A 21,753-nucleotide genomic window follows, 5' to 3' on the forward strand; every position below is an offset into this window, starting at 1 on the left:
GGACCCGGCGGTGGCGATGGGGAGGAGGCGCTGGAGCCGCCAGGGTTTTAGAGGCGCCTGGGCGGCACGTGACTACTCCAGGGACCCCCCGGAGACCCTGCTCCAGGGCGCCTGCCCCAGGGCGCCTGCTTCGCTCCCGCCTCTCCCAAAGCCGGAATCCCAGGTCATCCTGGCCCTCACCCCGCTGTTTTCTGGGTGTCGCCCCCACTTTGGCCTAGGGTTCCGGGACCAAGTTAACTTGGTGGGGAAAGAGATTTTTGCGGGTGCTGCCCCTGGCTGCTAACGAACTCTGTGGGCGTGGGAGTAATTTTGAGGGTTAGCCTCCCAGAGAAAAGCCTCGAGGCCCAGGTTGTCTCATTGTTCGGGTGGGTGGGGAGCAAGCAACACGGAACAGATCCCAGCTCTTCCTTCACCCTCTTGAAATGAGGAAGAAGCCTAGGAGGGAAGGTAAACTGGAAAGTGCAGCCGCCGCCCCCAGAGAGTCAGCGGGGACCACATTTCACCTCAGGTGTAGCGTGGATGTGGCCAGGCGGCGGGGAGCACCCCCAAAGGAAGTGTGGAGTGGAATCAGCGCCTCTTAAGAGTGAACTCACTAACAAAAGGACGTGGGATGAAAGGAGTTGTCTTTGGCAGCGACAGTCCCCCCACAACAAACAAAAAGCAAGTAAATAAACAAAAAAATCTTGCTCTGTTCCTACCCCACATGCTTCCCATTCCTAATGTTTTCTAAATCTGTTTTTTGTTTTGTTTTGTTTTGTTTTTTTAATTGTGCAGATTTGCCTTCGTTTTAGTCAATCACTAATCAGCAGACCTTTGGGATTCCGAGGTAGGGAGAGCGGTGGGTCTCAGAACACACCCGGGCTGTGCAACAAGGTATGTGTTTACTCTTCTTTAAAACTGGGCATTACTGTGTGACAGACACGGCCTAGCCTGATGGGTGTAATCTTGCGTCCCGCGGTACTTGAACTCTGAATTTACCCTGGGGAGCAGTGTGACTTGTAAATCCAGCTTCTGGCCCAGCAAATTGCTAGCTGTTACCCAAGAGCTCAGACAATTCCTGTGCCCCTTTGGAGTTGATTTAGACTTCGATACCCCAGGGATCTGTAGAGTTTAGCATTCTATCAGCCGGAGATTGCCCGAGACCTTCCACATGCCTCCAAAAAAATACATTTTCCATTGATTATTTTACATTTTGTTTCTGGAACATTGCATTTTCTACAAGAGCTTAACGCAATGGGCATGTGAGGAGCAGACCCGTGGTGTTCTGCAGTGGGGGAAAGAAGGGATGGAGGTGTCAAGAAGGAATGAAATGGAGAAAACCAGAGCTAGATTGTGGACTTTCTTCGCTCCAACTTTTGTGTAATTAATGTGCTACACATGGCCACATGGATCTCCATCTTTTCATCCTTCACACAGCCCTAGTAACATCCTTCAAATACTGGCTCCACAAAACACTTCCTACAGAAACCCATCCTGACCAAAAAGTCTATGGCACACACTACTGCATCTTAAAAACACAAGAAGTTTTTATTCTTTAATTTTCCACACATTTGATCTTTCTTTGGATGATACAAACCTTGAGACTGAGTCACTGTTATTATTACTGAAAATGAACTAAGATGATGATTCTATTTAACTTACTCATGTTTCCTTCCTGCCACACCCACAAACATGCTAGGCCAAGAAAAGGACCCAGAATTTTTTTCTCTAAGTACACATTATGACAAATAGTATTAAGGATATTTATAAATTAGCAAGTTGTTAAGAATCCTTTGTTTTGAAGAAATTGTTAATTTGAAATTGGCAATAAGCTACACAGAGAAATGCTGTAAATATAAATGTGTTTCTGCCTTCAAGTTTCTCCAAAGGTATTCAAGACTGATCATCACTTCTATAGTATATCATAGAATATTTTTTTCCATTTAATGGTGTGGCATTCAGGCGGGAGGGTATACTACCTCTGGGAACAGAAATGGTAATGTCCACTTCTGCTTTATTATTTTTCCTACTCAGTATTTATAAAATGCTCATTTGGGAAATTAAGTTCCATTTTGTGCCTGTTACAAAATTAAACTGGCTACATCTCAATTTTCATGATTTGTTGTCAGTTATGAAATAGAGCTTGTGTCTCTGTAAAGGTGAAAGTTATAGATCACTTGAGACTCTTAAAACAAATTATTGAACAGTTATGCCTGGGGTAACACTTTGCTGAGGAACATGTCTGCTGTTTTGGCAAGATTATTGTTCCATTTCAATAATAGCTACCATTTGTAGAGGACAGTTGCTAAAGTACTTTGATTTAATCTCAAATGACATGTGATTCTGATATATTAGTTCCAGGAGATGTGGGAGTAAATAAAATGGAGAAAAAGCATTATTTTACTAGATGCATTTTTTTCTCTAAGGATTTTTTTGTATCCATCAAGCATAAATATTTCTGCATCTACTTTTTCTATCATGGTAAATTTAAATTTTTTTAAAGATGTGGTAAGGGTCATATATGTGTGTTATCAACATGTTTTTATGATGTTGCTTGTTTTATTAATTTTGTTGGAATACTAATAGTTTGGCATATAAACCAATGTTTAGGATTTTAAAATGAGGAACCAATCTATTGTAAAATGCACACAATTATTTTTCATGGAACATGAACTCCTCTTTATATGTTAACCAAGAATATTGTGTGCATTGAATCATTTTCTCTAGTAAGTTAATGATAATTTAGAAGTCAATGATAATTTAGAAGGCCTAAGAAGGACTGTAAATACTTATTGGCTTCTTCTGATGAGCCCAGAGCTCCTTAAGTAACAGTTTATTTCTCCTTTTGACAGCCTGACAATTAAACATTGAGTATAAAGCAGTGACTGATATCCAAAGAGAATGTACAGTTCTTTTTAAAAGTTAACTTTCTATATTGAAAATGCATACAGACTTACATGTGACATATATGTACAGTTCTATGATCACACATCACATATATATTTGTGTAAAAGTCACTTAGAACATCTGGTTGGTGACAGGTCCTACCTCATCTTAGTAGTATGGCCCTAGACAAAGGACTTTTAGTGTTTACTTTCTTGGTCTGTAAAAGGAAATGCTCTAATTAGCAGACCTGGAGCCCCCTGTAAACTCTGAATCCTGATGACTTTTATCATTAACGTGCACACATTAAAGATATGTGTAGAATAGCAGTCACTTTGTATTTTGAGAAAAATTTGATAGTCATAGATATTGTTTGTCTCCCATATTAGACAAACATGAAAGGAAAAAGAAGGAACAAAATGGTATTGCTAAAATTTTCTGTTTTTATCTGATACATTATCTTTTCTGCAATACTTATGCTATTATATTTGAATCTTTTCAAAACATTCTGGTGTCTTACAAAATATAAAAAGGAGCCAACATGGATATCTTTGGAGACATGCTATCTTATCATGCAAAACCATTTACAGGCCACATAATTTATTCTTTTTGCAGATCAAAACTCCTCTCACACAACAGCATTGATAAGTTTCCTCTAATATTATTTTTTAAGTTTTTCTGTTTGTTATCTGATTTTCATGGTTAGTGTTTTAAATACAGTTTTAAGTCTAAATATAGCTTTACTATATTTAAATGGAAGGGAAACTATTTATTTATTTATTTACTTTTGGTATGTTTTTGAAAAGTCTTTAAAAAGAATGTTTAGGGGCTGGGGATTTAGCTCAGCAGTTTGGTGGCCTACCTTGCAAGCACAAAGACCCGAGTTCAATCCCTGGTACCAAAAATAAAAAATAAAAAGAATGTTTAGAGAAATGTTCAGAGCACAAGCCCATAATCAAAAGTTAACATGTTTGAATAACATCCTCTTCCAAAATCCATGTTACCATATTCTTACTTTTATTATTCTCCCAGGTAATTCAGCTTTTAAAAATATGTTATCCAGTAGGTAGTAAAAAATGTATATTTCCTCCAGAAGACATTGTAAGTATTTTCAGAGGCACTAGGTTTCATCATTCAAGCTCAAACTTAACGGGGAAACTAAAACTACCACATAAGAAAACCCCAAAATTTAGAAAGACTCATGGAGATCATAGTAGTCAGGAAATACACATAAAATGTATGTGCACAAAATGACAATGATCCATCATATAACTGAAAATGTCTAAAATGAAGAAGTAGGTTTGACCTGAGACATTCAAAAGTCTCTCTTCGTCCCAATCTATTCCTAGTTTTTAAATCTTTCAACCAAACCTCCTCAGTATTTTCTGATACTCCAGATATTATTCTAGGCTTTAAGTTTAAGGAAATGAAAATAATGGTCACTGCTTTCAAGAGATCTGTGCAGCTAAACAACTGTGACAATAAAGTGTGATAATTCCTACATTAGAAGTCAGCCTAGAGTGGCACAGGGATGTAAATAAGAATGAAACAGTCTGTGAAGAGAGTGGAGAGATGAGAAGATATGAGAGAGAGAGAGAGAGAGAGAGAGAGAGAGAGAGAGAGAGAGAGAGGTCATCACAGTTGAGGAGGTCCCTGAGCTGTAGTTTGAGGGATGAAAAAGAGTTAAGAGCCAGGTGGAGGGAATGGGCTAGGAAGACTTTGGAAATGAAGGGAGGACACGTTCCTAAAAGTGTGAATGGTTCAGATTAACTCAAAATGTTGAGGTAGGGGATGAAACTGAGTTTGTCTTAACAGAACATGGTTTTCTCCTTGCCTGAAGGATCTGGACAGAGAGAAAGTGGACAGTTTAGGCTAGAGAGATATGACTCCATAGCAACTGGAAGCAGTTGGTGGCAAAGACCCTTCATAGAGACACGTGTAGAGTTTAGTGGAGGTGAGATAACATGTATGAGAGATATTTAGGAGAAACAATGGAAATTGATGACCAATTGGATTTGAGAGTATGAAAGAAAGGAATGACAGGGATGAAGGATGATAATGATGATTAGATCACATCCATGAGCTAAGAAACACACTTGCCAAAAAAAGCTAGCAGAGATCTACACTATCGATAGAAATTTGGGGTTATGAACTAGCAAGGACAAAGGGTATCCATTAAGAATTAAAAAAAAAAGGAGAAGACAATGATGATTGGATTCTCTGGCAAGTTTGATTCAGGGTTGATTATAGGAGAAACAGGATCATGAAAGGCACAATTTTTATCTGGGTGGTTCTGGAAAGGTTACACAATGAAGGCAGTGTCCCCTAGCAAAGAACTTCCTGGGAGAGCAGAGCCACCTTACCACTCAGAAGAGGATAAGACAAGGGAACTCTTGAGAGAGAAGAGAAAATGAGAGAGGACTTTGCACATCTAGGTGACATCACTTAGCAGCATCTAGGAGTCTGAGGGTCAGAGAACTCTAAGAGACAGCAGTGACTTGGTGCCTTTTATAGCTGCAGGAGTTGTTTTATCTATGATTAACAGATGTTCAGTGGAGTTTTGCAGGACATGTAAAGTAGACAGGTTCGAAATGACTAAAATGATGTTTGATTATTTTAAAGCAATTTGATGTGCAAATTTGAGTTGGTGTGGGCAGGTATTGAGCTATAAACCCTCGCCTGATATGGAGGAAGTAAACAATTTGGGTATCGGTGCGAGGCAATACACACAGCCTAGCTTTAACCCGCTTAGATAATAGGATCCTGAGAGAAAAACACCTCAGAACTAGATGGAGATAGTAGGCCCTTCAAAGGAAGACTGGGGAATATCCAATGAGGAAAACTTTGAAGTATGGAGTTAGTGACATCGAAGGAAAATAAGATTCCAGGAAGAGAAGATAGTGAAAAGGGTCCACCAACACATAAAGAATAAACATAATAAACTGTGACTTGCATCCACTGGCTTTGTTCTCAGGTGTCCTGGGCAGAGTCAGTTTCAAGTGGGCCATATTTGAGGAGAAAGTGAGCAGATAGTAAATATAGCTTATCTTTGGAGTGGTTAGCAGGGAAAGAGAAGGCAGCTAGAGAAGATCTGACGTGGTGAGGGAGTCACTATGAGACAGAGATGAGCAATTTAGTGTTAGTTTTTATTTTAATACTGAGCCAAACAACAAATAAATAAAAGTCAGTACATAAACAGATGCTTATAGTTACTTTATCATTGTCTAACAAACCTCAACAAGACTTAGTGGAATACAACTCAGAGTTCTTAGGCTCAGCATTTGATGAACTGTGTGGGTCAACAACTCTGGAGAGCACAGGGGAGATGGCTTCACCATGTCCCATGGTACTTGGGACACTGCTGGGAGATCTCAGCAGACTAGGTTGACTCAGAGTCTGTTTAGAAGATCCACTGCCAAAAGTATGTGTATGAGAGTTAGGGAAGAAATCCTTGCTGGCCTTTGCTCATCTGAAAAAAGAGAACTCAGGAAATGGAGGGTATGAAGTAGGGGGCTGGGGGAGAGCTGGGATATTTTAAAATAATCTGGAAGAGGAGAAGATTGGTAGTCACTGAACACTGGGAATTTGTGGATAGTATTTAAAGCTCAAGTAGGGTTTTAAATGTCTTGTCTATGCAGTTGTACTGTTTTGTTCTGTTTCTTGGTACTGGGGATTGAACCCTGGTCCTTGTGCTTGAGAGGCAGGCACCAGAACCACTGAGCTAAATCCCGAGCCCTGCACTTGTGTTGTTTACACCAACGTACTGTGCAAGGTGAGAGGTAGCTAAGTGATGTCCTGAATTCAGAGGAATCAGACTATACTTTGGGCAGTTTTTGATATTTTCTAGATTTATATGCATCTGGGGAAAAAAAAGCAATGGCTAGGTCTCAAAAGAATGAGGACAGGATACTTACCTTAGCAAAATGATAAGCAGGGATACTTCACCACCAGTATCTGTTCATTTTTTTTAATGTTACTTAGGTGTATATAAGGAATCTCTTTTTTTTTTCTTTTGGAAAAAGTGTGCTGTAGTTTTACAGCTTAGGCCAAGTCTGTTGTACCGGGATTCGCTATTTCAAGTGTTATGTTATGAAGGAGTTTAATAACAAATCAGAGACCTCAGGGAAGGGTTGGGGGAAGATGAACAATTAGGAAGGGATGCTTCTCATGGGTGACAGAAGTTCCTGGTGGTGGCATTCATAATTCCCCTTCTCATCAGCCATTCTTTTTTTTTTCCTCATTGAGTTTATTAGTACATTTTGTGTATATAGTACAGTTACATTCATCAATCGGATCTTGTACCTTTACATGACAGGTCTTAGTTCTCATTTTTTCCCCTTACCCCTGCCCTCCCTTTACCCCCTTCACCAGCCATTCTTGCCCTATCTCTCTGACTAGAAAGATGGAGGCAATAATAATAATTATTATTAAAACAAGGATAGTAACAATGCCAAACCTTTTCATGACACCATGTAATATATAATATTACAATTTTGTGAGATAACATTACGCTTTTGTTGAATGTCTGAAGGTTGCCTGACAATATACATCTTGCAAACAAAGCTTGAATATTTACTAAGTAACTTTAAGGTCTTACCTTTCTACAGTATTTTTCTTTTTTCTTTTTCCTCATTGAGTTTGTTGGTACATTTTAGGGATACAGTACAGTTACATTCATCATTGGGATCTTGTACCTTTACATGACAGGTCTTGGTTCTCATTTTTTCCCTTGTCAGAATTTTTCTGATAGAGTTGAAAAAATGCCCTAAATACGTAATCTGAGTAACCAAATAAAAACTTTACTGAAGTGCATTCTCATTTCAAATCAAGAGCAAACCTACAAAGAGGAATAACTTTTACACATGAAAGACAATTTAATAGCTTGTCTATGGACTTGTATAATTACATTTTCACTAAATTAATTGTCATTTCTTTCCGATGATTAATTTTAAAAAAACAAGTGAATAAAATGACTCTATCGACTGCTTCTTCTTTTACTCATCCTGATTCCTTTGCTCGTTCCTTTTCCTCCTTTCTTTCCCCTCTCCTTCCATCTCCTCATCCCCTTTCCATTTGAGAAAAATCTCCCTACTCACCCTTATCTGTCCTTTATTTTGCTCCTTATTAATTATTTGGGATTCTCGTACAAGAGAGACCATGCAATATTTAAGCTGTGCATCTGGTTTATTTCACTTAACATTATGTTCTCAAAATGCATCCATTTTCTTACAAATGATTCTAATTTATTTGCACTTATGGTGGAGTAGCACTCTGTTATGTATATATACCACATTTTCTTTATCAGTTTTTCTGTTATGGATATATAGGCTGCTTCCAAGATTTACCTATTAACCATTTCTGACCAAATTTAGTCAAAGCTATTTACTATATATATTCCATTAGCTCTTTTTTAAAAAAATAAATTTTAATACTCAGAGTTTGAGATCATTTATAGCTGATGGTATGCCACTGATTTACTGAAAGCATTTTTTTTTTTTAGTACCAGGGATTGAACTCGGGACCTTGCACTTGCAAAGCAGGCCTCAAAACCACTACGCATTTTTTTTATGCGCTCATAAAGCAGTCTTATTTCATAAAATGACATTGTACTTATATCTATCAACGCTGTAAATCCAGAAGATAAGTCTCACACACACACACACACACAAACCCAAAACTTGGCATATGATTCATACGATGGGAACTGCTTCACCAGCGAGCTTCACGGTCAGTTCTGCCCCAGCGGACATCTTCCTTGTCGGTGTCATCTACATTTCACTTTTTGTAGGGAGTTTTAATGTCTCTCAAGATTCTTCTCTATGATAATTTACCCAAATCAGGGATGAGTAGCATTTCATGAACGTTAGCCCTTTTAAGGCAGAAATTCATTAGGAGACCAACAAAGCAACTACACCTTTTAAGTTCCAGTGGCAAATGTAATGACACACTTTTACCTAAACGATTACTGAATCATAAAATTTAAAGGCTGAGCCTGACTGTAAAGATGTTCCATTTTTTTAGATAATAAAACTAAGATTGGCTTAGATTGAATAAGCCAATCCCACTCTTCCGTTTAAACGACCAAGCAAGACTGTTGTGCAAGAAAACATGAGGTAGGGTATCCATTTCATTATCTCAGTCATAATTTATATGTCAGGGTGTTATGAAATTTCAGTAAAAAGTACACATAATTCCAAAAAGTTCTCTGTCCCTAGCAAAGGTGAGATTTTATCCAGTCTGAATCCCAAATACAAACATATCTAACTCAAGAGTAGAAAAAGAAATTATTTCAAAATTTAGCATATATCTTCTGAGGCTTTCTGATTACTTTGCTTACTTTAAACCTCCCATAAGATGGCAATAATTATGTTGAATTTGGTCACCACATCATCCCTAATTTTTCTACTTTATACCCTGGAAAGAGTCAGTAGTAAATGATATTAGGTAGGAAATATATACTTTTGCTATAGATGAGCATGTCAAAACTTCTCTTTGTATAAAAATTTTGACAGGGAAAAAAGTCTTTGAGACCAATGATTTTTCATTTGAGACCAATGATCTTTGTATTTGGTATTAATATATCAAATATGTTGCTTTACAGTTCACGTTCAGGGGGACATGTCATAAAAACTGATTTAATAAAACAGCAAAATGCAGTGGTCATATTAGTGAAGGCCTTATTGCAGATGCGTATTTATTAACATTCCTGGAAAATACAGAATGTAAAGTATCTGAGCACAAATCATAGTCTCAAATCCACAGTATTTGCTGATATACTCTAAGATTTTACTTAAAAATATGTTCTTAGTAGAGAATTAAATTATTCCACTTGTAATTCTTGCAGGAGGCTAAAACTAACTGATTTGATAATCAACTCCTAACTTTGTTCCAGGAGCATGGGGTAGACAGAATTAGTAGAAACATAATACACTCTGGAGTTTTAAAATGCATATTCCTATCTATTATTATTTACCTATAGGATATTTGTAGTATGCTCATGCTATTCTTGATCATAATCCTTTCTCAACTACGTGAAATGTCTAAAAACAAATATTTTCAAAAACTTTTCTGAGGAGAAAAGGAGGTTGTGTACATCACCACTTATATAAATAATCTTATACTGAAATATAATATATAAATATATAAATAAATATATTTAAATAATGATTATTCATGCTAACAAGCAGAAGTAGAAGATAGTTTTTTCAACAGTGTAAAGTTCAAGGGACTCCATGTTTCAGAATTTTATTTTGTTTTTACTTTGAAGACACGAGGTGATCAGGGTTGTTTTGTTGTGCATATCTTACCGCCCATGTCTCTGTTAGGAAGGCTTTTTTTGGTGACAGTTTGATTTGGAAGAAGTCCCAGTCATCAACATCAGTAAATCACTGGGGGTGTGTTTATTGCCCAATTTTGAGTTTTCAAACTAGAATAGAAACATGTAGCACTGAGATCAATGTGTCCATAATTAGCTTGAATCACAGAGCACCATGACGGGTTCTTACCACCGATCTCCTTTCCTGTGAATTCTGTTTTTTATAATGCTCTGTACTGTAGTAGGTTAAGCACGAAGGAAATTGCATAGACTCTTTTGGACCGTCAGGGAAATGCTCACTTCATCCTTTTCGTCCCCCCAAACTACAAACAGCAGCTAGACACAGGGAACAAATGACTCAATGCATTTTCGCAGTGGATACAAAGGAAGACAGGAAGGCCAGGCCCCCTCAACCGAGATTTGCAATTGTGGCTTGGTAAAGGTCTTTTTGTTCACTTATAGACAAAAAAAAAAAAAAAAAAAAAAAAACTTCTCGGTAGTGGCGTGAGAAATAGTTACGCGTCACCACAGAAAGCAAAAAACTAGTGGCGTCGCTACAGTGCATTGCGAATTTCATAAACACTTTTCATTCTGGAGTTAGGTTTAGAACGGAGGTTTCAGGACTTCGGCCACCAGATGGCACTGACCTGCAAACAAAGGAGAAATCACAGTGGCACTGACTTTTTAAAAGCCATGTAAAATCGCGCCGCCTTCCCGGAGTCAAGGACTCTGTAGGGATGAAGGCTCACTTTGCTCTGCGCTGTGCGTCTGTGTCTAACAATGCATGCTTCGCGTTCAATTGCTTTTCTTTCCAGAATTCCTAGGCAACGCGCCCTCGAGGTGAATCTCCAAGGGGAGGCGCTGGGGGTGTGGGAGCCCGGGTGCTCCTCGGGGCGCCGTCATGTGATCCCACGATGAGGTGGAGTTCGGCTTTAAGGGGCGTCTCTTCCTATCTTCAGCAATCTCTAGGGTTTGAGCAGGAGAAATAGCAGCGGATCTTTGCTGCTGTCCCTGCTCCCTCGCAGGGCACCTTTCCTGCTCTAACAAACGGGCGAAAAAGACGAATTCAAAAGACGGTAAGTTTCAAGTTCACGCTTTTTAAAGGGACTTTTGAGAAAGCCCTCGTTGGTGGAGAGAGGGCTAAGAAAGGAGGGCAGAGGCTGCGAATGCCCGAAACTGAGTTGGGGCGTGCAGTCAGCCCTGCAACTCGCCGGGAGCGGGCGGGCGCCGCTGCTCCAGATGTTCGGCAGCTGCGCGGGGGGAAGAGCGGGCTCCGCGAGAGGAGCCTGGCCCGAGTTCGCGCGTCCTGGAGCCTCTCTGCCGCCGGCTTCTGGAGCGCGATCCAACTTTCCTCCTCCCAAAGCTCTCTTCAAAGGCCCGGGAGAACGGGAAGGTAGGTGCTCCCCTAGGTCTTCCCCGCACCTCCCGCACCTTTCACGTTTTTCTGGAGCCGTCCTCGGCGGGAGTTTTCCTGGAGTCACCCGCTGGGACGAGCTGGGAACGGTGGGTGGCACGGGCGAGCCCTCTGCCCTCGCCTCTGGTTCAGGGTCCTCAGTCGCTGTCCCTGGAGGTGGCGGTGCAGGCTGGCCCGGGGCGGGGACCCCAGGGAGGGCGCCCCTCCCCACTTATCTAGGCTGGACTCGAACACGGAGCTCCCCGCCTGGGGCTCTTCCAGTCTGTCACTGCGCCCGGCAGACACCAAGCTCTTTGCTCCTATTTAGGAGTTTTTATCATCGAACTCTTTAGCTGCTTTTGGATCTTGCTGGATTGGGACTCTCGGGGTGGACTGCAGGAAGACGTGGTTTGTCATGGTGTCCCGCGGACCCCCAGGTAGAATGGAGAGAGGTGCATGTTTTAAAGACAGGCGTCGAGCTAACGAGAGAGAGAAATGACTTCGGCTGCTTGATTGTTCCTGGTTGATGTGGATGCTTGCTGTTTGCCAGTCTTGTCATCTCGGGCAGGGACATTTTCGGAGAGATGGATGGGTGCATGTGTATGGGTAGGGGGTGAGGGATAGAAGAGATCCGGGTAATCTACAGTATGACAAAACTGGCCAGAAAGCATGCCAGATGGAATTTTGACCGAATGCATCTTGCTTCGTTCCTTGGTAACTCCTATTGCAGAGAGAAAACCCGGGGGGGTATGTTTCCTTTTTCTTTCCTTCTTTATTTTTGAGCGCTCAGTGATTTCCCCATGTCCCCTGCGTCCTAGGCATAAGGGGTCACTCCTGAGACAGCACATACAGGTGGGGGCAGGTGCAGAGCTCGCCTGTCCATCAGGACTGGTCCTACAGAACAGTACCCCGGTCCAGAGCACGTACCACAGTGTGGGGGAGGGGGAAGCTGTTGGACCCAATTCCATCCCAGGGCTGCAGCCTGACTATGACCTTATGAGTCTTTCTTATTGTCTTAAGGCAGCTGTCTGTTCAACATGCCCTTCTTCCCCTGTGCAGGGAAGGAATGGAGAATTACATAACTGGTTTAGATAAGCTTGTAGTAACTTTGGGACTCTGCGCAACCACAAACGTGTCTTCCCAAATGAAAGAGATAAACACTCTTCGGTATTTGGAAAAAAAAATATTTTTGCAGCAACCTATGCCCAGAGAGCTGTCCTTTCAGGTGGGAAGAGCATGGAACAGTAAGCAGAGAAGGCCTAGTGTTCTAATTGAAAAGAAGGATAAGGAGATTCCTCCTACCAGGGGGCTAACTGGCCAAGTAGTGTTGTATGTAGTATCTCTATTTTGCCTCTGTACATGACAGCTATACTGAGATTTAAGAGTCTTAAATTTTTGTAATGTCTGTACTTGTAGAATTTATTTTACAGATATATATTGGAACAGTAAATGCCAAATTGTCTTCTTTTGCAAAGATCAGGTATGTAAGCTCTATTACTTCTGCTATTTCTGACAATTATTCTTTATTGAAGTTATACTAAGGTGAACTGATATGTATCCAATGCTAAACTATTTTACTTAAATGGAATGACTACCAACACTGCACTTAGCAAACGAAGCTCACAAACACTGTTTAAAAACTAAAGGCTGCATTTTTTGCATAACTAAGTTGGCTTCTACTTAGTAGGAAAACCATTATGCCTCAAAGGGCATGTCCATCAAATATAATGTCAAAGGTATCAGAGTAGAGTCTCAGTATGTTTACCTAAATTTATCTGTAAGAATTCTGTCTTCTTAGCCCATGCACTGAAATAATTTAATAGGTGTTTTCATGAATTTCCATGATTGTGAAAGTAAATCAGTGGATATAAAACTTTTTTCCTTCCTTTCCACTGTAAATATCTTGGTGTGTGCCCACATTACCTTCTACCTGGATTTTTGAAGTAGCCTACTAATGAATCTCTTTGCTTATTCTCTTTTCTTTCTTAAATGTATTGGAGGCAGCAGCTAGAATACCAATATGAAAGCAAAAGTCATAAAACTTTATGTCTTTGTCAGAGACTCTCTAGTAGCATCTTTTGGAGGTAAGAGGCAGTGAATCCCTTTAAAATAAAGTTCTGCACATCTGTGCTGTCCTTTCAGCCTTCCCAATTAATGCCCTGATAATTTCTCCTGCTCTCATTCCTCCTTTCCTTTCTGCTTAGCATACCAGATAGAATCTAGCCTTTGGGATTTTACATTTGTTCTTTCCACGTGGAATGCAATCCATGAAATACCTGTGGGACTTCTTTACTCACTACTATCAAGTTTTAACTGATGTGTCATCTTCTCAGACCATCGGAGGCCTCTTACTCCAGTACTAAACTGATTCCTAACAATGCCAGTCTTCCTTCCTTGCTTTATTGTTCTCATAGCACTTTTTATCACCTAGCATACTATATCTTTCACTTTATCTTTTCTTCTCTCCACCATACTAGAAGCATAATACAAAGATTACTGTTTTCTCTACTAAGGCAAAGACTGTCACAAAATAAGTGTTAAATAAATATGTATTGGAGAAATGAATGTTCCTTTAGAAGGAAGTCGCTTTTTAAATACAAAGTACTAATTTTCCCCTATTTACCTGACCTCACCTAATGAGTATTATAATAAACATTCATTTTGCATTTAAAAAGATTATAACAGAATTCAGCTATGGATGTTCAGATTTAGACAAGATCTTACTATAACCACTCATCTAATCTATCAGAGATATAGTTTTATTTCAGGTCTAATATTTTCAAGGCACTATGAAGTATGAACAATGCCTACCTTAAAGACATTATATATATATATTAAAATACCGGGGATCCAATTAAGAAATCAAGGAAATAAATAGTACTTTGAGGGATGGGTAGGATGTGGATAGAGAGAACCCCAAGTAGGGAGAATGACAGCGGGTGGAAATGCAGTTATCCTTGGTAGACTGCAGAGAGGGGCCTGTCTAGGATGGAACATTCCTTTTGCACTTGTGAGAGTGTAGAGTGGAAAGAAGGCATAATGTAAAGATGGTTAAGTATCAGGCTAAGGAAGGACAATAATCCATACTACACGTGTCTCATACCAAGGTTCTCAGGCACCTGGTGGAACTTGTTGACGGTCAACAAGATATGGGAGCCATAGCATAATGGAAATGTACATCGCTACTCTGCTACTGTTAGCACAAATGAAGAAAAACATAGCTAAAAAGTAATGTCAAACATCTTTAGAGTAACTTGATTATGAAGCATGAGGGTAATTTTCTTGAATTGCTAAGAAAGTGAGGGATTTCAAAAAAGCCTTAAAATTACTACCTGTTGCAGTGCCAGGCACGGTGCCACATGCCTGTAATCCCAGCAATCTGGGAAGTTGAGGCAGGGGGCTCCCTAGTTTGAGTCCTGCCTGAGCATTTTAGTGAGACCATGTCTCAAAATGAAAAATAAAAAAAGATTGAAGAATATTGTTCAGCATGAAGGCCCTGGCCCAATCCCCAGGACTATAACTAAAATAAAAATTACTACACACTGCTTCAAAGTTTGTTCTCACATCCAAACCAGCATTAACTAATCATTCTCCCTCTGCCTTCCGAATTCTTTAGAAGACGTGATTACACCATTAGTATTAGGCGCTCATTCCAGAGTGTTCCAGAGAGGGAGAAAAAGCCATATTTTAAATGATGCTTCCCCTCGAAACTGTCCCATTAACATTCCTTAATACTTTATTTTGACTTGCTGAAAAATCACTTCTATTTTTCTGTGTTTTAGTTTTATGAGGCTAAAATGCAGGTTGATGATAGAAAACATCCCATATTCTAGAAAGCAGGACCACTAAAAGAAAGGTTTATGAAAGGAATCACTTAAAAGGCAAATGCATTTTTGTTTTCACTAAATTTCTTATTTTCATTTCAGTGGAAGAAAGGTACACAATCTTCTTATTCTCACATAAGCAAGAAAAAAAAAAAGAAATGCAATTGAGTTTCTTAACACAGCCACAATAGTCTCCTAGTTAACACAATAAATCCCATCTCGTATATTTAATTAGTAATCTTGAAAAAAATAAGAGATTTTTTTAACAGGAACTTTTAATCTCTACATGGCTATTGTCTGAGATTTGTCTTGCTAGTAAGACAAGAATATTTGTTCCACAAATGTTGTAGGTGATCAAAATTACAACTAAAATGCATAGATGCACATATAATCTTATGGGAAGGGAGGATATTCTCATAGGTAAACCCTTAGAAATCTTTTGAAGGCATTGGACTAATTAATAAAAAATCCTGGAGTCTTAGCACTCCTACACAATGCAAGACTTCTTCAAAGTGGTCTTCCCTGTGATGGATCTCTTGCTACTTTTGTAGGCAATTAATTCCATTAGATTAAACTTCTGTTCTTCATAATGATGTGATTTTAAAGTGTATCTCTCAGTCCTGCTTCTAACTTGTATAGCTAGACACAATATTCTAAGCCTGGATCCTATATTCTAGAGACCACATATTAAAATATGGTAGTGGTATCTCTACCATTCTAAGTATTTCTTGGATAAAACATCACTTAGTCTTCCTACACTCCCTCTTTTGGCAAAGTTTTTTTGATATTTTTCTGAGTTGATCATGTCCCATTGAATATACTTGTGCTAAATAACGTCTATCTTGAAAAGCACCATTATGTGGTGAGCTATTCTCACAACTTGGCTTCTGCACTGATTTCATCATTTATGTAGTATAATGAATAATTATGTATGTGCTGTTATTTTTCTTTCTTTGTTTTGTATTTTTTATGTTTTCGTCTGTTCTTTAAGTTGTTACACATTCACATTTTTATAGTGTCTAGGAAAGTTCTGATGTACTATTTCTGTAAAACTTTAGGAGACCTGAGATTTATGTACACCTTACTTAGATCACTGAAATTTGATGTGTAATCCAATCTAATTAAAAAATACTTCAAGAAGTTTAAAATTCAAAATGTTTGCATGATTCTTCCACTTAAAAAAGACATTTACAATATACATATGTATGTATATATATATATATATATACATACGTATATATACATACGTATATATAAAGACAAGTTGCAGTGTCTTCACTTTAAAGAGTTCCACAAAACAAAATTCATTTTGACTGCCATTAGTAACAGAATTGTTCATTTTCTCATTATAGGTTGTTCCCTTCATGGGAATGAAGAATTCCAAGTAATAACGGTAGATGGAGTCCAATAAGGGAAAGAAGAATAAACTGAACAGTTAAAATGATTTGAAGAAACATACTGTGCATTTGTTCAATCTGTAACAACAAAAACAATCAAAATGAATTCAACATTATTTTCCCAGATTGAAAATCATTCAGCTCACTATAATTTGTCAGAGAAGAATTCCCCATTTCTGGCATTTGAAAATGATGATTGTCATCTGCCCTTGGCTGTGATATTTACCTTGGCTCTTGCTTATGGAGCTGTGATCATTCTTGGGATCTCTGGAAATCTGGCTTTGATCTTAATCATCTTGAAACAAAAGGAGATGAGAAACGTCACCAATATCCTGATCGTGAACCTTTCCTTCTCAGACTTGCTTGTTGCCATCATGTGTCTTCCCTTCACATTTGTCTACACGCTAATGGATCACTGGGTCTTTGGCGAGCTGATGTGCAAACTGAACCCCTTTGTGCAGTGTGTTTCAATCACTGTGTCCATTTTCTCTCTGGTTCTTATTGCTGTGGAGCGACATCAGCTGATCATCAACCCACGAGGGTGGAGACCAAACAACGGACATGCTTACATAGGTATCGCTGTCATCTGGGTTCTTGCGGTGGCTTCTTCTCTGCCCTTCCTGATCTATCAAGTGCTGACTGATGAGCCATTCCAAAATGTAACCCTGGAGGCCTTTAAAGACAAGTTGGTATGCTTCGATAAATTTCCGTCGGATTCTCACAGGCTGTCTTACACTACTCTTCTCTTGGTGCTGCAGTACTTTGGTCCACTCTGCTTTATATTTATATGCTACTTTAAGGTAAGAAAACCTTGTCTCCCTACTTTTGCCCTTTTTACCTTCTTTCTGCAGAACTCGTCATTAAGCAAGTAGTGCTATTTGAATTCTTTTTTTTTTTCCTTTATAGATATACATTCGCTTAAAAAGGAGAAACAACATGATGGACAAGATGAGAGACAATAAGTACAGGTCCAGTGAAAACAAAAGAATCAACATTATGCTGCTGTCCATTGTGGTGGCATTTGCCGTCTGCTGGCTTCCTCTTACCATCTTCAACACTGTGTTTGACTGGAATCACCAGATCATTGCCACATGCAACCACAATCTGTTATTCCTGCTGTGCCACCTCACAGCAATGATATCCACCTGTGTCAACCCCATATTTTATGGGTTCCTGAACAAAAACTTTCAGAGGGACTTGCAGTTCTTCTTTAACTTTTGTGATTTCCGGTCTCGGGATGATGACTATGAGACAATAGCCATGTCTACCATGCACACAGATGTGTCAAAGACTTCTTTGAAGCAAGCAAGCCCAATTGCATTTAAAAAAATCAGCAGTGATGATAACGAAAAAGTCTGAACGTGTCTGGAGGGCATGGTCTCGCTGACATCTGTTTAAATGCAAGCACAGCCTGCTGCATACTTGCATTTACCTGTTCTCCCGAGGAATGGGGGTGAAATCATTTGAGACAGACCAAGAGTTTCTTGTCTTGTTTCACTGCTTTTGTCATGGTTGTCATGATTACATTTGGAACAAAATGTGGGGGCTTTAGAATCTCCCTGCAATAGTTTTAGCTAGATTTCCTGAAAGTGCTTTTTACAAAATTATGCATATAATATGAAGACTTTGAGACTCTATTTATTGGAAAGATTTTTTTTTGAAATATTATGAGAAACTGACTTCAGAAGCCCCCTGAAACTCGCATTATATTGGGCCACCTTGATTATATTAGAGTGTGATTACACTGGGTCACCCTAATTAACGAGAGGCATCACTTTATCTGCTACAGAGGTGGCAGCATGCAAAGTTTACAGTAAGAATATGGAACCAAAGGAGAGTCTAAAGTTATTCAGGAGTGATTTGTCTTTTTATTTCTAATGTTAAGAGATGACTTAATTGTTTCTCCTAATTGAGTATCATTGAAGGTGAAAATGTATAAAAATGCTTTTCAGCTATGAATAACACAGGGAATTAGACCACATACAAGAATGAAGTGGGAAATCAATTCCCTGATTTCTAAACTATTTTGGTACCTGACAACCAAAGCATTTCAGAGTAATTAGTTTAATAAGTAAATTAGTATTACTGTAAATAAACTATATTTATTTGAACTGATAGTCAAGAGGTTCCCTTCCTTTACAGACTGTTCAGTGTTTATCAAGCTTTCTGACACCATCATGTAATTCAGAAGACATTTCTAGCTTATGGTATATAGAAATAGGAAATGTATTTTCTATACAGCAGTGCCTATATAGTAAATTATTTTTAACTTTCACTGACCATCTTTCAAAGCTAAGAATACCAAGAGACAATGCTTTAAAAAAATGTTCACTTTAGCTAGCAATTATAAATGCCTAAAAGCTTCCTATAGCTCTGTTACTTTGTATAATCTGTGTGATTTGTGAAATTTTATAAACCACACACTATAGCAAGTACTGGGTGTTTGTGGTGTGCTAATATACTTAATTTTGTGTATCTTGTAATCATGATCGAGCCTCATAATGTTTTTGAGAAAAGACATTTTGAAGAACAAGACACATCTTCAATGTATTATACAAAGTATTAAATGTATTTGATTCAGAAGAGCAAGCACTTTCTTTATTAAAATTGTTTTTGCTTTTTCTGAAGAGTCTCAAACGTGTCTCTGTTTAGCTTCATTTTCCTTGTCTGTTGCCTTCTCTCCCATGATGTCCTGCTGCACCCGTATCAGCTCAGTAATGACACATTTTCTACTCTGTAGTCTATCTAATGATGGACAAGCACCCTGTCTTGCTGTCTTGAAAGCTTCTTTAAGACAGGGACCATCAAACGTGACTGTCCCCAGTGCATATGGCACAGTGCCAACTACTTAGAGGTTTTCCCAAAAATACTCTAAAACCAAAAAATAAATAATGAATACATTTTCTTCCTTTCCTCTCACTTATGCTCACATTAAGTTCATATCCTGGCGTTTCTCTTTAACGAGAAATTTTCTTTTGTACTATATTATTTTCACTCCTAACTGAAGCAAAGATTTTAGGTTTTAGAAAATTGAGTCGCTGGCCTTGTAAATCAAACAAATATCAAACTTTTCCATTGATTTTTAATAAGAAATTAAATTACAGCCCAAGAATGTCCTAAAATTAACTTTTAATTATTACTGGAGGGGCCAGGGATTTAGCTTAGCAGTTCCACTGCCTGCCTTGCAAGCTCAAGAACCAGAGTTCGATCCCCGGTACCAAAAAAAAAAAAAAAAAAAAAAATTACTGGAAATTAACACCTTTTTTTACCCAAACTTGAGAATCTTAACTACTTAGTATTTTTCTGCTTTCAGGAACTGATGGAAAATTCTGTCTTTTCTACCTAGGTGCCATAGAAACAGATTGCTACTTAGGAAGACTTAATATGTAGGTGCTTATCTGTCAGCAGATTTGCTGAGATAGCCATTTCAAGGATTCTCCTTCGGCAGCTGTGTGCCCCACTGAATTCTTAAATCTACATAAATAATGAACTAAACATCAAATGCTTCTGTTTTATCCAAAAATGTTGATGAGCTAAAATTTGAGTCTAATTTCAACACCAGTATGTTGAAGTTCAAGAAGGAATAAATGACCATAAGAAACATAAACTATAGATCCATTTTGTTTTCTTAAATCTATGCATAAAAATAAATTATTATTTACTACAAGAGCATAATTATAATATAACCTATACGAATTTCAAAGAAATTGCTCATAGCTAGAATTTTTAAACTTTGCATGTGTTAAAAACTGTTGTGTGCAGGTGCAGTAACTAAGAGGGACCCAAAGTTGAATCTGAAATGTACATCTGAGCTACAGACTGTGTGTCAGAGGAGGAGTAAAATTCATCTCTTTCCCAAGAAAGGAATGGAATCAAGTAGAACAGTTGAGAGAAAATGGCCAAGACATTATAATCCCCATTCATAATCCCCTTCTGAATTAGACAATTTTGTTTAAAAGTAGGCTTTGTTTACTCACATTAATTTTATTTCTTTACTTCTCATTAGGTATTCTCTACTTCTATTCAACTAATTCCCACAAGTAGGTATTATACTGTAATTAAATGTTTGATAGCCAAATAAGTTAGATGTCTTGACAATGCAAGTATTCGTCCACACACAGTAAACCTGGTAAAGAGGCAGGTTCAAGCCGAGGTTCCGGAGATGAATCTACCTTTGCACCATTGTTGTGATTCAGGAAGGTTATTGGCAGTACTATGCTTTTAAATCATAGCCAAGGTTGCTTTGCTCAATAATTAAGAAGTCTAAAATTAAGGAAATTTCTTAATTAAACTTGAATGCTTTCATAGTCTCCATATTTTAACTACTTATCCCTGGAGTCAACATTTTGGCCTTAAATATTTGAGCTGTTGAGAATGATAGCAGAACTTATCAGGAAAAAAATTAACAAAGTTCAGATTTCATTCATTTGATGATTCCTTAATATATTTGTGTGTGTATTAGAATGTCAGCACTTGCCACTTATTGTGTGAGTAGGTGTGTTTTGCATAAAACTTCACTTTTATTTTCACTTTTATTCATTATTTCTCAGGAAAGCTCTCAGGCAGGCAGCACCTATCACAAACTACCCTATATCATAATACTGTTTTTACTTCATAGATAAAGAAATCGAGGCAGGAGGGGTTGTACAATCTGTTCAATGTCACTGAGATAGCAAGTCACAGAACCGGGATGCAAATGCAGGTAGCTTCGTTTCTGAGCCTTAGTGTGGCTGAATCTGTAATCAACACCCAATGAAACTTTCCCCACGTGCCAGCCTCTGCCTGAATCCCACAACCTCTACATCTCCTGCCTTACAGTATTGGGTCACTATTGTGTACATCTAGGGTGCATGTTTTCTCCCAATTCCAATTACATCAGAAAAATAAAAATATACATATTTTTCAAAGCTACCCACTGAGATCTAAGATTAACTCTTTTTTTTTTTTTTTTTTTTTTTTTTT

The 21,753-nt window shown here is 38.4% G+C and overlaps 1 protein-coding gene across 9 annotated transcripts in view; it reads left to right on the forward strand.

Annotated features, from left to right (window-relative positions):
• Nucleotides 1-19,351, forward strand: part of Npy1r (neuropeptide Y receptor Y1) — a 20,205-nt gene extending 854 nt beyond the window's left edge. The window contains exons 2-5 of one of the 9 annotated variants that reach the window (XM_033765460.1): nt 509-664; nt 775-873; nt 16,747-17,591; nt 17,698-19,351. In XM_033765460.1, coding sequence (XP_033621351.1) covers nt 16,893-17,591; nt 17,698-18,150 — 1,152 coding nt within the window. In that variant the 5' untranslated portion in view covers nt 509-664; nt 775-873; nt 16,747-16,892 and the 3' untranslated portion in view covers nt 18,151-19,351. Of the gene's footprint in view, nt 1-508; nt 665-774; nt 874-10,098; nt 11,254-11,483; nt 12,008-12,986; nt 13,051-16,746; nt 17,592-17,697 lie in introns of those variants that run through there. The other 8 variants (XM_033765458.1, XM_010629878.3, XM_010629877.3 and 5 more) reach the window with 8 other exon arrangements.
• Nucleotides 19,352-21,753: the final 2,402 nt, after the last annotated feature.

The sequence above is a fragment of the Fukomys damarensis genome, unplaced genomic scaffold (assembly GCF_012274545.1).
Source record: "Fukomys damarensis isolate Sample0158 unplaced genomic scaffold, DMR_v1.0_HiC HiC_scaffold_18, whole genome shotgun sequence".
NCBI lineage: Eukaryota > Metazoa > Chordata > Mammalia > Rodentia > Bathyergidae > Fukomys > Fukomys damarensis.